The 17,626-nt window shown below is 38.8% G+C and overlaps 1 protein-coding gene across 8 annotated transcripts in view; it reads right to left on the bottom strand.

Moving 5' to 3' along the window:
- Positions 1–17,626, bottom strand: part of LOC120948551 (modifier of mdg4-like) — a 99,830-nt gene that overhangs the window by 68,253 nt on the left and 13,951 nt on the right. For 4 of the 8 annotated variants that reach the window (XR_005750965.2, XR_005750968.2, XM_049606788.1 and 1 more), the window contains exon 5: positions 17,051–17,104. The exons of 2 other annotated variants lie outside the window; for them this stretch is intronic. Coding sequence is in view for 4 of the 6 variants with exons in the window: in XM_049606788.1 (XP_049462745.1) it covers positions 17,051–17,104 (54 nt within the window). In the remaining 2 variants the exon portion in view is untranslated. Of the gene's footprint in view, positions 1–1,976; positions 2,421–17,050; positions 17,105–17,626 lie in introns of those variants that run through there. 2 more of the 8 variants (XM_040365045.2, XM_040365311.2) reach the window with 2 other exon arrangements.

The raw sequence follows: 17,626 nt of genomic DNA, 5'->3' as shown, positions 1-17,626 counted from the left end.
TGGTAATTAATTAAGTCTCGAAAGCCTGTATATATAGGGTTTTCTGATAGAACACAAGACCGCAAAGGACACTTTGATGAATCGGCGAGAGTCAATCGCAAGACTGCGGAACGATACGTGAAAACGTTGACGATACCGGGATCCGCAGATTTGTATCGCAAAACTGCGTTACACTTTTTAGACACATTGTCACCTTTCAGTGACATATGGTCTGACAGCAGAGATTTTTGAATTTATGATTTTGGGCGCTTACTGGTTGAGTTTTTGCTAACTGTATTGGCTTATTATTTGTTTGTAAGCGAAGTTATTAGTGATACGCAGTCTTAAAATATTCAATATTCAATATTCGGGTAGAGTAGTGAACCTACTTCTCGCACCTACTGATAATTCGGGTCAACCCGGACTAGCTATACCCACAGGTCGGGCTAATCCTACTTTTGGCCTACCCGATCCAAAGTTGGTGGTGCATCGTTGGGTTGAAGTCGTTTATGGTGTCTTGCACCTACCGGAATCGTTGCATAGACTGAACATAATGTACCTTTCGGGTCGACTCGTGCGACTACGGGTCGCTTACAGATGGCTCCGCCCTGTAGGTTTGAATTTGAATTGATGACATCACTAATAAAAGTGATTAAGCGCTTTATGTTACGAGATGTAACTTTAATGTTTTCTATGTTCTACATTTAATATATGTTCTACTGGAATCACTTGCACTTCGTGCATCCATGCTTGGTACTCTCACTTCAAATTTCCTTTGGATACCATTCCATCCTAGCCATGTCATAGATACCAATTACATCCAATATGTAAAAACTCTCATTAGCTGTTGCGCGATTGAAAAAAAAAACCCTATCCACCCAGGAAAATATGGTTTTTACCGGGTAAATAACCGTCGATTTTTTCCCGAAATTGAAAATACCCGATTTGGTACATCCCTGCTCACGACACCTACGAATAAACGGATCAGAGGAGCCAAAGCGAGTGCGGCGTTCCTCCACGTCGAGTAGCGATCAAGCTCGGAGCGATATCGGCAGGACTTACATGTTGAGCTTCGAAAAAAGCACCGGCGAGTCGATCCGATTGTCAAAAAGTCCCGCGACAAACAGCCTCCGAGCGCTGCAGCTCAGTTGCTTCAATGCCTCGATGCCAAGCAACGCACAGCGTCCCTCATATTTCAGTTGGACACTCCAGGAGCGCGTGAATTTGCGCAGGATCGACTCTAAACGAGCCAGGGGGGGGGGGGGGGGGGGGGCGAGCAGCTGTAGGCCAACATATCACCAAAGCGTATTCTAGCACTGGCCCCACCAAAGCGCATGTCATGATGCAGACCGGGTCAGTGATGTCGCGTGCTTTTTCATTAATCATACGCTAAGGGGCACGCCTTCTCGCAAACGTAACGACAACACACTTCTGTCTATTCGACGTATTAGACGCACAATTCAAGCCCATTCAAAGAGCACCAAGACTGTCATCAGACTGTGGGTACCGACATTCCCCTTAGAGATTGAACTATTCCTTTACATGATTTGAAATCCTATGTTTTCAATCTTAAATATTTTGTGCAGGTGTATTGATTGTTCTTCTTTCTTGATTCAAATATTTCAATCTGTAATAGATAACGCACAGCACATGACATTTCGAATGTACAATCTACAGTTTTTTTTATTTAACTGCACTATTCTTCAAACCCCAGGAGGATACATACAAACGGTAGCAAAGTTTGTAAATGGCAAAAAATTATTATTCTACTAAGAAAACATATTTTCTTCGAATGTTGGTTTTCCAGAATAAGCTGCTTATTTTGCAGCTCGATAAGCTAATTCAGGATATGGTTCCAAAGCCAAAATCAGATTTTTACTGATTGTCAAATGAATAATCGTTTTTCATTTTTTGCTTTTTAGGTAATACAAAAAAAAACAAGTTCTGCATATTATACATGTTTTAAATTTTTCAACGGACGATAATAACAGTTATAATTAACGAGTTTCACGAGGATTTCTTTTATTTTTCCTAAATGTTTCAATTGCAATGCTTTACGAATCAGTTTTGAATGTTTACAGGATAACGCAACGCTCTTCAGGTGGATTTGAAACCCACAGTAGTCACAACTATTAACATATTTTTCAAAAACAATCTCGTGAGCGATGAACACCGCTATCAACATTGAGAATTGACTTGCCAAACAGACTAAGCATATTTTTACTCTGATTTCATATTTTTAAAGTTGAAACGAGCATCTAGCTTCAGTGTCACTTGGTGGATTTTGTTCAGGTGTATGCGCATGTCGTAACTGCGAGAGAAAGAACGCAAACAAACCGGACACTTGGTTTTTCCCGAGTGTAAATCCTTGTGCAGGGTCAACGACATCGGGTGCTTGAAGCCCTTCCAACAGATACTGCACCGGAAGCGAAGTTCTGTATCTGGAAGTTTAGAGATACAGAGAAGAGAAGAAATAAAGGAATGGAGGCATCGAGGAAGCGGATGAAATGGAATGAACAGAGAAAGCATCAATACACAGAATGTCGACGGCGATCAAGCGACTACTTCACTATGCCACTATGACTTCACTATCAAGTTTTATTATGAATTTCATAATATATTTTGACCGAAAAACAAATCCATATCAGCGGCATGTACTCAATTGTAGTGATCAGAGCTGATACTCAAACTTTGTGTGACTTTTTCAAGGCTTTTTTGACTGTGATCATAAGTTTCGAGTAGCACTGTATTCAATGTCTGTCAATGTTATGCTCGAACATAACACTCGCGAAAAATGTCTATATCTTTTTCACATCCCTGAAACAACATACCTCTCCATACCCTTCAAATTCAAGCACCAAACGGACCGTGCCCTCTTACGTAGGACTGACTCTCCTGCTGTGGTAAACAATACAGTCGTTGTCACCAAATTTTGACTCTCAATTATCAATTCTTGACCGTGCGCATTAATTTTTGACTGTGAAGCACCTATTTTTGTCTATAAGTCATCAATTTATGACTCTTGTAGAAATCATGGTAATTTAACATGATATTTGAGCAGGTTTGTGAAAATTTAATTTTACATCACATAAACAATATAAAAACGTGTTATTGGATTTTTAGAAAAAAGTACAGGGTTTCAAATCATATAAGAGAATAATTATATCACTTACAGGAATGTTGGAAATCGGCAGGAAAATGTTGCAAGCATGCATGGCAGTTTGCTATCATATAGGGCAGGGGTTTCCAAACTACGGCCCGCGGGCCGCATGCGGCCCTCGAGAGCCTATTATGCGGTCCGTGGCAACTTTGTGAAGGTTGAAATAAATAGAAAATTTTTGTGACTATTTCTAAAGAAAATGTAATTGTTGCTTTTTAGCGACGTAGACCAAGCTTAAATAATAGAAAGCAATAGGAGTTTTGTATATTATGCTAGTATTTTCTTATAAAGATAAAATTTGAACGTTCGTATTACCTACAGGCAACGAAAAAATGGCCCTCAACATCATTATATGTGAAGCAATGCGGCCCGCGAACTGAAAAGTTTGGAGACCCCTGATATAGGGGCATTCAACCGGGGGAATTTTGTAATTGGAATTTTGTATATGATTTATTTTATTGTCAATGATGTGTGCTCTGTTCTTCCTTCCGATTCTGTCCTAATGTTTGCAGATGTTTTAAAAATATTTTGTGCTATCACTGACTCTAATTCGTGTTTCTCACTTCAGTGTCCATTAGACTCTTTCGCCTGTTGGTGTTCTGCAAACTTTCTCTCCATGTGTATCGATAAATGTGCTTGTATATCTTTCTCACAGTCCCCCAATGTTTTGTCATGTAATTATTTATTAAATTCTGTTATATTAAATGATATTAATGTCATTCGTGATCTTGGGATTCTCCTTGATGCAAAACAGTCATTTAATCAACATATGGAGCGTATCATTAACAGAACCAATAGTGTGTTATGAATGATTTGTGCTACAGCAAATGATGTGCGTGATCCTATGAGCCTTAAAGCCCTTTTCTGTAGTTTAGTCCGCCCTATCTTAGAATACGCGATTAACGGTAATGAAGAAGTTACGTGTGAAATCATTAGTTCTATCCCAAATGGAGATACACCGCTGGACATAAAAATAGGAAAAAAAAATTGTGTTTGTTTTTTGTTTTTGGCTCAATGCATGCGCTAGATGTGTCATCGGCAAGAGTGCGAGGCGTACTGAAGTTGCAATCGCCAATTTTTACCTTTTATACTCCCATTTTTGGTGCGCTACTAACCTGAGTTACGAGTGCCGATGACGTGTCACGGCAGTATAAAAGGAGAGCCAAACCGTTTTGCACTTCATTCTTCAGTCAGTGGTCAAGGTTTAAGGTTGCTGTTAAAAAATTCCACAAAATCATCATGGGTCGCGGTAAGCACTGCACACCAGAGGAGCGGAAACACATTCAGTGGCAGTTTCGTGAGAACGTCCCAATAAAGACAATCTGCAAGGCGTTCGGCCGTTCGCGGACGTTTGTGGACAACGCCATTCGTAGCGAAGCTACGGGTAAGTCGACCGGTCGTCCGCGGAAAACTACGGCTGACGTTGACGCGCAGATTGTTGAAAAGGTCAGGGCGGACCCTTTCACTACTTGCACTCGCATCAAGCAAGAGCTTGGATTGCAAGTTTTGTCGAAGACGGTGTATCGCCGTTTACGAAAGGCTGGGTTCTGTGCCCGGAGACCACGGAAGGTTCGGAAGCTGCAGCTGCACCACGTAGAAGCGCGCATTCGGTTTGCCGAAGAACATCTAACTGCATCCATCACTCGGTGGATGAAAATAATCTTTTCGGATGAGTTCAGTTCAGTCCAGTCCAGTCCAATCAATCTGGATGGTTCGGACGGCATAAAATACGCCTGGCGCCTTCCCAATGAGGCGTATTATCCGAAAAACACGATAAAAACCCTTAGTCACGGAGGCGGCCACCTAATGGTGTGGGGTTGCTTCTCCTGGCACGGCCCGGGTCCTTTGCTCCGTATCATCGGGACACTGGACTCGGAAGGGTACAGAAAAATACTTAGTCGTAAGATGTTGCCATACGCTCGACAAAAATTCGGCGACGAAGAGCATTACATATTTCAGCATGATAACGACTCAAAGCACACATCACGAACAGTTAGATGTTATTTGGCAAACCAAGATGTGCAAGTTCTACCGTGGCCTGCGTTGAGTCCTGACCTCAATCCAATTGAAAATCTGTGGTCAATTCTTAAGGACCAGCTCAAGAACCAGCATGCATCGTCAGCGGATGACCTATGGGCACGCTGCAAGGATTTGTGGAAACGCATTCCTCCAGAAAGATGCCAGAATCTCATCCGCGATATGGCTACTCGCTGCCAGGCAGTGAAAGACAATAATGGTCAACACATTGACCGTTAGAATGTGTTTTCGCTCTGTGGAACACCGCAACACCTCCTCCCAACCACCACTTAACTTAATCAGCTCTTTTCAGGGCTACCAAAAAATTATGAAAAGAACTATCTCTTTCGCTATGAAAAAAAGTTCCTATTTTTATGTCCACAGGTGTATTTACATTGACAATTATGTTTACCTTACTGATGTGTGATGTGTATAGTGTTACTTCCAGGCATTTATCATTCCAGCGAATATAAATCTCAGGTAGTATTAAAAATATTATCAGCAGTTTAGCATATTTTTTTTTAGGTTTAAACCCACAAGAAAAACTTAATGTAGAGCTGAATAATTTTGAGATAATAAAACCTTCACAGGTCAATGATATGGTCAAATTGAAATCTTTGACCGATAAGGAGAATTTGGCACATTTGAATAAGGAACAACAATCGAAGTTAAAAGAACTTTGGAATGAGTTCCATGATATTTTCCATAACGAGGCTTACGCTTCACGAACGTAATTAAACATAAAATTACCGCTACAGATGAGCTGCCTGTATACAGTAAATTATATCGCAATCCATATTGCCATAAACAGGAAATTCAGGATTCCAAATTCAAGAACTGTTAAAACAAAGAATAATTCGACCATCCAACAGTCCATGGTCTTCTGCAATATGGATTGTACCAAATAAAAGTGCGGCGAATGACACTCCTAACTGGCGCTTTGTATTTGCTTACAGGAAATTAAATGCAAAAACTGTTGAAGATAGATATCCGATTCCCAATATCAATAAAATTCTGGACAAACTTGGGCGTTCAAATTATTTTTCCACATTGGATCTCGCCGCAGGCTATCACCAAATTGAAATAGATAATAAAAAAGATATTTCTAAAACAGCGTTATCCGTAGATCACGGACATTACGAATTTTTAAGAATGCCATTTGGGCTTTGTAATGCACCATCTACTTTCCAACGAGTAATGGACAATATTTTGAGGAAACACATTGGCAAAATATGCTTGGTTTACATGGATGACATTATCGTCTATTCCACAAGTCTTACGGAACATATTCAAAATTTTAAAAAAGTTGTCATTTGCATGAGAGAATATCATATGAAAATTCAACTACTAAAAAGCCAATTTATGCAAAAGAAGGTCTCATTCTTAGGGCATATTGTTACAGCAGAGGGTATTAGACCGAACCCTGATAAATAGAAGCTGTTAAACGATGGCCGATCCCCTCAACGGAAAAAGAATAGGTAATGACAAACCTGTTGCATATGCACCGCGTACACTATCAAAATCAGAAGAAAATTGTTCAACCATCCATCGAGAAGGATTTATTAGCAATTGCGTAGAGTTGTAACAGTCTAACAAAGAAAAACACATTTTTTGTCAAAATTCGTTTTTATTGTTCAACATAGTTCCCTTCAAGAGCGATACAACGATTATAACGACCTTCCAATTTTTTGATACCATTTTGGTAGTACTCCTTCGGTTTTGCCTCAAAATGGGCCTCAGTTTCGGCGACCACCTCTTCATTGCAGCCAAATTTTTTCCCTGCGAGCATCCTTTTGAGGTCTGAGAACAAGAAAAAGTCGCTGGAGGCTAGATCTGGAGAATACGGTGGGTGGAGAAGCAATTCGAAGCCCAATTCATGAATTTTTGCTATCATTCTCAATGACTTGTGGCACGGTGCGTTATCTTGGTGGAACAACAAAATAACCAAAGTTGCTTGACAAAAGACGCTCTGGCTCACAAACTAATTGACATACAGACGTCAAATTTTGACACGAATCGTTTGAAGGTTGGTACTATAAACTATGGTACTATGGTACTATATAAAAATAATATGCATTTAATACTAGCGGCGACATCTATGTGTCAGACCGGGGACTTATCAGCCAACCTGTTAGCTATTTTCGACCATATCTGCTCGGTGGAAAATTTATTTTATACACGGATCATCAGCCTTAAACGTGTGTACTAAATTTATAATCTCCAAATAGTAAATTGATTATATGGCAACTTGCCTTGGAAGAATACGATTACGACATTAAATATAGAGCTGGAAAGCAAAATGTTGTAGCTGACGCTTTGTCACGCATAAAAGTGAACGTGAACGAAAATAATCTCTCGGCGGACGCTACCATTCACTCTGCCAACATTGACGATAGCGAAATCATTCTTATGACCCTACTTCAAGTTAAACATTTTTCAATCAAATTATCCTTCGCATTTCGTCGACTGAAACTCATACAATAGAACTCGTGTACCCTAGAACTCAGAGAAGAACCATAAGCAAGACACAGTTTACAGAAGAACAACTTATTGAAACTCCATGGATTTAAAGACAGTGAATTGTATTCATTGCCCCACAATGCCCATACCCACGTTACAAAAAATGTATAAGCAGTACTTTAATCAATGTAAATCATTTAAGATAAAAATTGCTCAAAACATGTAAGAAGATGTTAAGGAAGCTCATGAACAAGACATAGTAATAGAAAAAATCTACAATGAGGCACACAGAGGGATTTGGGAGAATCTAAAAGCAATTCAGAGAAAATATTACTTTCCACACATGAAGCATAAGTTTAAAAAATTATAAAGCAATGCGAGACTTGTAAGACTGCTAAATTTGAGCGTATGCTTTATCGAATCACTATCGGCGAGACTCCAGTGTCTAAGAAACCTATGGAAATTATGCACATCGACATATTCATAGTACAACCCGACAGGTTTCCAACAGCAGTCGACAAATTTCCCAAATACGCCGTTATTATGCAACTTAAATATATAAGCATACCCGACGCCAGAAAAAACATTGTTAAAAATTATTAGCGCTTACGCAAGACCACAAATGATAGTGAGCGATAATGAACCTTCATTGAAGTCCATCGAAATAAGGGGGCTATTACAAGATCTAGGCATATAAATGTATTTCACCCCAACGAATAACAGTGAAACTAATGGAATTGTCGAATGGTTTCACTCAACTTTAGCCGAGATCTTCAGATGCATAAAAGAAAAGTATAAAGGATTGTCTTCAAAGGAAATGTTCAAAATAGCATGCATGCTCTACAATGAAACAATCCATACATCGACAAATCTAAAACCGCGTGAGATATTTTTTGGCATCAAAGATAATGAGGAAAGAACAATAAAAATTGAGGAAATTATTGAAAAACGAGATAAATTGTACGACGAAGTTGCTTATCAATTAAAGGAGGTACAACGGAAAATGTAAGAACAAAGAAATCAGAGTCTTGATAGGTGGATTTTTTAGAAAAAAAATCAAGTCGTATATCATAGAACTCAAGGAATCAAGGACAAAAAAAGAAGTGAATTTCAAGAAACAAAACAAACAGACAACCAAACAACCTTTGTTTTTTGTAATGGCAGGAAGTTGCATAAATCTTAAATGAAGCGAAATATCTAATCGGGACTATTAGAACTTCGAAGTTACGAATACCAATACAATATTTGAACATCGAACAAGCAAGTTCATATTTCCTCCAACTCATAACATATATACTGGCGGTTAGCAGACGAGTTGACAGACGAATTAGCCTGACGCAGCAAAGAACGCCCCTACGGCCAGGCCAACTCAACATACCACCATTATTCAACCAACATAAATACCTGAGGCTTTAGCTAGATACTTTCATGATACATCTGCAACACATAATTGTCCATCTCATTTTCTAACCCATAAATTCATCTCTGAGTCCAGACCCCTTCCACCCATTAACACTTCCGACCAAATTTACAATAGTCTTTTTTCTCTTGATGTGCTTCATTGGGCTCTTAATAAATGCCGTGGCATGTATTCTGGCCCGGGCAACATTGGTTATCCAATGCTTAAAACCTCCCTTACCGGTCCAAAACAGTCCTCCTTCAGATTTACCATAATATTTGGTCTTCCGGGAACATCCGGATGACCGGAAAACCTGTTTCACAATTCCCACTCCAAAACCCAATAAATCACCACATGCAATAGATAGCTACCGCCCCATTTCTCTCCTGAATTGCATTGGCAACATCATGGAGAGAATGGTAAATAGAAGACTAACACAAGAATTAGAAGACCGGTACCTCCTAAATACCAACCAACACGCCTTTAAAGGTGGGAAAGGTACTGAGACATATTTTGTTGAACTTAATGAACTCTTAGAAATGAACCCCAAAGGCCACCACATGGACCGTGCAATATTAGATTTATCAAAAGCTTTTGACAGAACCTGGCGACATACAATTCTTGAACAGCTCAATATGTGGACGCATTACAGCGTACTAGTGATGCGCGTTGCGTTCCGAACCTGCCAGGTGCGATCCATTCCAACATGCAAGAATCAGGACCGCGATCCTTATTTTTAACTCAACTAGGTTCAAACTGAACCTGTTTCTCCCACCGTTCTTTGCGATCCGACCTGAACCGACTGCTATCAACGTTCTTATCGATCCGATGTGAACCGCCTATTCTCAGCGTTCTCGGCGATCTGTGCTGGACTGCTTGCTCTCAGTGCTCTTTGCGATCCGGCCAAGAACGCTCGACGGAGAGAGTTGCTCTTTGATTTGATGGGCCGATTTGCTGTTAACAAAGCATCCAGGATCATTTTGAACCTGTTTCTCTCAGCGTTCCTTTCGATCCGGCTCTTGAACGCTCGATCATCGGCTCTCTTTCATACGATGGGCCGATTTGGTACGTACAAAGGAAGCAGGTGAAATCTGAACCTGTTTCTCTCAGCGTGCTTTTCGTTCCGGTATAGAACGTTGTTCTCTTTTATTTTGCTGATTTCTGTATGGATACACATACACATTCTATATATGTGATTGATAACAGCGCAAGTCATATTCTCTCAATCTCAGAGATAACGGTACAACACCAGCGCTATGAAGCTAGAAAAGGATAGAGCTTTGTCATGAAGTGAGAAGCTAATCGCCAAAATTTTGAAGAGACAATCCAGCGCTAGCGGTAAATGTAATGAATGAATTGCTCCTCTTTTGCCATATGGATGTTATTAGTATTGGTGAGTTATTTGGTCTGGATTGTGGTGATCAATGAGTTGTTATGTGTTTGGTGCTAAGCTGTTTCGTTGCGCATTCAATAAACTCACTTGAATGTTTACCTGTGATCTTCTTTGTGCAACCAAAAACTTAGGGTGCTCGACACGTTAAGCCTTCTGCAATAATTTATTGAACACCGTGTATCGACCCGTGGAATAGCGTTATTTTATATAACCAATTAAAGTGCACTACCGGACAATTGGATACTCCGTTAGTGCATCGTAAAGTACAGTGTCAACCCTACAGAAACACCTTAACACTCTATACATTTGTTAAAGACCGATGATTCGATGCTTGTTGCTTCTATTGAGAAATATTAGCCGGCATCGCGAATAAATGAACTCTTTTTAACAGGCGTTTAAAGTTCATTTTGGTTTAACTGAGTTCATTTGTTGTTCATTCCTGTTAAAATAAACGATCGTCAAAACAGTTAACGACTGCTCGATATCGCATATAGGCAAACACGGGGAAAAAAATCGAGCAGTATAATTCTTCTTCTTCTTTTCTTCTTTTGGCTCAACAACCGTTGTCAGTCAAGGCCTGCCTGTACCACTTGTGGGGTTGGCTTTCAGTGACTTTTTTGGATTACCCCCCATAGCAGGATAGTCAGTCCTACGTATGGCGGTACGGTCTATTTGGGGCTTGAACCCATGACGGGCATGTTGTTAAGTCGTACGAATTGACGACTGTACAATGAGATCGGCCTCTATAATTAAACTATAATCGGCAGTATAATTAAACGACTGTTAATTTGTATCGCATACGCTCTTGACAGTCGTTTGTTTAACGGCGGCATAGAAGGCATAGAGGCGGCATAAAATACCAGTCGTTAAAATTAACAAATGAACTCAATGCGTTCGCGATGCCAAATTCTAGCATTTTTAACGACTCTGGTTAATTTTTAACGACTGTTAAGTTTAAACCAATTCTTTCGCGATGCCAGCTTTTAATTCAATAAGCGAAATATGCGTTGCAAAGCATTTCTAGTTTAAATCATTAATTCCAAGCATAAAAAGAGAAAAATGATCAATTTTTATTAAAAAATACACAGTATAGCTGTATACTTAAGTTAAGCGTTTTTCTTTTAGCAGTAGAATAGTTTTACAGCTAATATATAAGCCGCAGTATCGAACCTACCCTTACTTCCCCTATGTTCGCTTGTATGATTGTAAATTGATCCATATTATATGTTTCAATAACTTAATTTAGGTTGTAGGTGTATATGGTATACAGTGGAGCGCCGTTTATCCGGGCTTCTCGGGACTTGACCTCGCCCGGATAAGCGAAAAACACGGATAATGAGTCGAATGATATATTTAATCACCAATTCCTGGTTATGTTTTGGAAATTTTTCTTATTTTTTGATAAAAATAACCCAGTTTTACTAACTTCATGTTTTTCCAAGGAGAATATTTAAAATTTGCCATGCATTATAGTGTTTTTGTAATGACAATGTGCTCTTATAACCGCTTTTTCAAATATCCTCCTCATAACGCAATGTCACTTTTGTATTGAACTGTCATTTCTCAACAGCACGGATAAACGGAAAGCCGGATAAAAGGTACCCGGATAAACGGCGCTCAACTGTATATGTTTGACGGGTATTTTCATTAGTAGTTAGGTTGGTTGGGCCGGTCTGGTGGTACAGTCGTCAACTCGAACGACTTAACAACACGCCCGTCAGGGTTCAGGCCCCGAATAGACTGTCAGGCCCAATAAGTCACTGAAAGCCAAGCCCACTTTACTAGTGGGTACTGGCAGGCTTTGGCCGGCAGCGGTTGTTGTGCCAGAAGAAGAAGTTAGGTTGGTTAAATTTTGTAAGTGATTGTGAGCTGTTACGTTGACAAATGGAACATTAACATATATTCTGGGAACTAGTGGAACTCCATCTCTACTGATTTTTCTGGCCTCTCTTTGTGGTAAGAGGAAAGTGGGGCAAAATGGGCCCTCTATTTAAGCATTATTTCACTACAAAGATACTTTCCAAAACTCAAAATGTATTCATTAGAGTGTTCTATGAACACCATGTAAGTTTCATAACCCTTACTTTACAAATAATTAACAAATAACCAAGAAACTGCAAAATAAGGTTTATTAGCAAATTGATGTAATTTTTGCCACTTCGAAAATAAGCTTAAGCTAGTGTTACAGGGATGTGTTGAAGATATATTTGACATGCTATATTTTTAAAGATATGATTTTTCTATAATTTTTTTTCTGAAGAAAGCAGTTACGCTTGGGGCAAATTTCGATTTCGTGTACGTGTAAAAACTGTTTTAATTTTGATAACATGCTTTTGAAAGAATTTTAAGGGCTTGCCCATTTTGCCCCAGGGCTATGCCCATTTTGCCGCGCGTGATAGAAAAACTCCTCGTAAAACGTCAATATTTCTTTTACAGTTAATTTTTCATTTTTAAAAGCTATTTTCATTCTAGGTGGCAATTTTAATCCATAGATAAATGGTGTAGGCATACAATAATGTAAGAATAATTGTCTTTTGTGACATATTCAAAGGAATATTCAGTAAACTGCTTAACATGCCCAATTCGCCCCGCTTTCCCCTACTCTGTTTTCCGTTTGATTTTTTTTATTTCTAACTCGTCTATGAATATTGGACATAATACATGAATATTGGTCTAAGTGGAGTAGTTTTCTCCATATTCTGACCATTTTAGAGGATTGCTGTGATTCTCATGAAAATTTTCATTTCATTTTGCACACTTTTTCTCTTTTTGACACCCTTGTTTAGTGTGTCCAAAAGGCATCTACTTCATGCACCTCATCGGCATCGGAATATATAGTGATTTTTGAAATTTTTCTTTTAAGTATCCTATTTCAATATCTCCTGGGGGTCTTGTTTTATTGAACGTAAGGATCGCTGTTGTAGTCTTAACTTAATACCTATTTCATTTTCCTTTTGAAAAGGTAGGCCTCTGTTACTTTTTCCCCTATTGAACCTTCCAGCACTTATTCTTTGCATTTTAACTTATTCACATACATATAAACGCATCGCATCTCACAATTCCTTTTGATGTATTCAGTGATTTATATTCTTTGGTTGCTGTTTGGATTGTGTTAGCTCCGCAGTTTAACTTTTTTTTTTCAATTTGCCAGCATCATAACGGTTTTGCATTTTCCTCAAAATGGTTCCGTTCCTTAGCAGGGTCATCTGTATTGGTTTGTGCCCAAGCGCCATTTCTGTTGCTTTTGCGAGCAGGAATGGATTGAAGGTAGCTTTACTTAGTCCCTTTGTTGCGCTTTCGATCGTCATGAAGACTTCTTCTGGCTCTTACAGCGCCTACCACAACTATATGGACAATCGTTTTTTGCGATTTGCGGAAAATCCAAAAGAGATAGATAAAAACAGTGAATGTATGAGTTGTGCAGAATGCTATTTCACATCTTCGTATATTTCTTTCAATTTATTTAACACGTTTTTACACAACTTATGACGAAAAAAATAATTTATGGTCGTAACATAACTATAAAAACACTATTCGAAAAACAGCTGTGCTAACTAACGCATTTAACAATCGTTCAAAAATATAAATAAGATATTCTAGAAAGGTTTTAAAGAAACATATTTTTAACGATTTTTAAAGTGTTTTAATAACTTATCTTAAGGTTTTATAAGTTCTATAAGAGTAATTATCAAAAAATTTTGAAAATGCTAACGGCTTTGTAGCAGTCTAAGAAAACATCGATTGTGAAGTGGGTGGTGGGAGGAAAAACATATCGGGCTAGGATTACATTCCTCAACTATGTATGTAACAGCAGCAAATTTTTAGATTCTGCTAAAAAATCGTTGTTGAGCTTTTTGTGTCGCTTTTGTTTGATCGGATCAGTTTTGAACCGTTGTTCACAAAATTTATAAGGTTCTCATGGCAATATCAAAATATTGTTTGAAAATCTTTTTACATACTTTGGTTTGCATTTTCAAAACAATCATTACAGACGAAGAACAATTTTTTTGTGATTTTTTTTTTATATTTAAAAAAATTTATTTAGATAATTACTCTTATATGTTATTTATATTTTTGAACGATTTTTAAATGCGTTAGTTAGCACATAATAACTGTTTCTCGAAATGTCTTAGTAAGACGAATAGTTATAGTACGGCCATAAATTTGTTTTTTCGTCATAAGTCGTGTAAAAACGAGTGAAAAAGTATTCTACACAACTCATACATTCACTGTTTTTATCTATCTATTTTGGGTTTTCCGCAAATCGCGAAAAACGACTGTCCATATAGTTGTGGTAGGCGCTGCTTGTGTCTTGAAAGACTATTTTCTCTCCCTTGTTGTTTAAATTCTTTTTCCTTTTTTGTTTTGTAGGAATCACCTTTGTACTTCACCTACTTGTTTCATCCGTGGTTTAAGTATGGTAGTACTGAACGTGTATGTGTAGTTTGTATGTATGGGTTTTCGTCGATTCTCTAGTCTTCTGCCCAACCCAATGAAACATTTTGGAAATAGCTTGAACAAAAACTCGGCTGTTTTGCTTTATCTTCTATACCGCACCTAATTGCACTCATTCGCGAGCGTTGAAATATACTCTCCCGATTTCATGCTCTAGCGAATTGCCTGCTGCTGTAAGAATGTATGAGTGAATGTGCAGCGTTTTTCTCTGTGATTCTTCTTCGCACCCTTCGTTCGTACTCCCTTCTTCCATCGATCCGATGCGCGATCCCTTATTCGACCGCACATTAAAATTTGTAAGGTTTCGTCGCAATGAGATACTGTACGAAAATAGACACAACATTTTCATTTAGCATCCGTGGTCCACACGGAATGCCGATATCCCCAAACACCACCGACTATTATCTAAATTTCGATATTGGTGGTGAAGGAGATTGTCTCCCCCTTCTCCTCATCATTAACACTTTAGGCGCTGCGTCATATGAAATCACATAACGGTTTTGCTCACCGCTCAGCTTTGTTTCTGACGCTCAGTAATTCTCTTGATAACGAATAAGGTAGGAAAGAGAGTACGAGAACGACATGTGTTACGCCGCTTACCGCAATGAAACAAAATAGTGATAACAATCGCTCGAGAAATTGTCGCTCTCATAGCTCTCTTGCCATGCGCTACGTGCTCACTCGAAAAACTGTGACGTCAGGCCGGCGGTCAAAGTGTTAAATTATATGAAAACCACTTGCTATATCTCCTCCCCTTTCCCCCTCTCCTAGAACTCATACAAAAGAAATTTGAGAGAGAAGGGGGAGAGAGGGAATAGCATCTGCTTTTAACTCGCTCTAAAAAAATATGTCCAACATTGTCTGCCTTTGGGTACCAGTATGGGTAATGAGATAGAGGCCCATCTCAGGTCCATAGTTTTACCCATTCATCGCATTTTGGTCGTTTGGGTGTGTCGCTCTCACTGTGTATAGAGATATTTCTCCAACTACTGCTAGAAAGAAAATGCTACAATACACTAGTGATTGACTATTGAATGACAGAACGTGGCGAACATGATCGTGCGAACATTTTATATCGTTGAATTGAACTTCCAATGACTCAAATAATAGTAATTTTTATGTAGCATTTCTCATGAAATGTTTATTTTTATGTTTCATTTTTCTTCTTCTTCTTCATTGGCACATCAACAACCGTTGTCGGTCAAGGCCTGCCTGTACCCAGTAGTGAAGTGAGATTGGCTTTCAGTGACTTATTGTTACCATAGCAGGATAGTCAGTCCTACGTATGGGGGCACGGTCTATTCGGGGTTTGAACCCATGACGGACATGTTGTTAAGTCGTATGAGTTGACGACTGTACCGCCAGACCGGCCCCAAAGAAAAATAGTAGCTTTTAAATCCACATATTTTCAACCTCCTGTAGGTGTATGTGGTTGATACACGTCTTCAGAATACAACAACTGTCAACCAAAATGTGTCCACACCTAGACAATTATAAATCTTAGCACGCCTGCTGGAATGTCAAAAGCATAATGAAAGTGGCAATTCACGCTTGGCCAGCAGTTAAAAAACATGTATAATTCTGTGTCTGATGTCCTTCGGTCCTTGAAAATAATGTTTTACGTTGTTTACGCTCCCATAAAAATGTATCGCTTACGCTGGTAAGCGATCGTAGAAATTCTGAGTAATTTTTTTTAACAAATTTAGAATAAGTAGAGAATAAATAGAAAAAGGAAATCTCCACAGTAAATTCTGAAAACTTAAACAACAAATACAAAAAGATACAAATAAAAAGAAGATAAGATAATTCATGCAAATACGAGGAGCAGATAAACCAAGCTTTAGAATCTGCAAAAATTGAATCCCCCATACAAAAGAATTGGGCCTACTCGACGGTGGTAGAACAACGAGTATTTATTTGGTCGTAGACACTACGGTAAAAGTAAAACAAACCCATTGCATTCCATCCACACTTGAAAACTTCAAGGCAAGTCTTAAAAACTTTGATTGCCGCGAGAATTGCGATATATAGCCACCATTGGCTTAGAAAAGGAAATGTGGAACTTTATCAACGATTTATTAAACAAAATATATACAACAGCCAAAACTAAAGCAATGATTTTCACCATCAATACAAATTCTCTACGAATAATGAAAACGGGATGTCTAAAAAAAGTGAACAGTCATACCTTGTAAAATGTTAGATTTCGTCTGCTCATCAGTTGATCCCTGGAAAAGACGACCTAGAATACATTAAGAAAAAATAGGCATACATATATTACACTCGCATTGAAAACCCGCAGAACTAATTCGAGCAGTTTGCGAGCTCGCATGAGGCCTTGAAATCGCGATAGCTTTATAACGCCAGAGATCTCGCATGAAAGCAAGTTGTAAAGGAAAGCAGTTTTTTCGACCATAGTTTTAGCAGTTAAAATTAGAGCACACCGCGAACAGTTCTAACAGCGCAAATCATAGCTATTCAGCCGTACCGGCGATCTCGTTCGTTCCTGGAAACGTTCGCCGCGACGCTCATTTTCACTCATTTCATAGCCCTCTAGATAAAAAATTAGAAAGCCGTAAAGATGTTGTACTGGCCATCCTAGTAGTACAACCCTGTCCACTCATCAGCGACGAATGTTTCTCGTCGAACGAGTTCGCCGGTACGGCAGATTGACTTGAAATGATATATTTTTTCTTGCAATTCCAAAAAAAAAAGCTGTAAGTGAGGCCTTTTCCGTTTAAAGTTTGTAGGCTGAAATTTCAGC

The sequence above is a fragment of the Anopheles coluzzii genome, chromosome X, assembly GCF_943734685.1.
Source record: "Anopheles coluzzii chromosome X, AcolN3, whole genome shotgun sequence".
NCBI classification, from domain to species: Eukaryota; Metazoa; Arthropoda; class Insecta; order Diptera; family Culicidae; genus Anopheles; species Anopheles coluzzii.
This window is presented reverse-complemented; position numbering and strand designations above follow the sequence as displayed.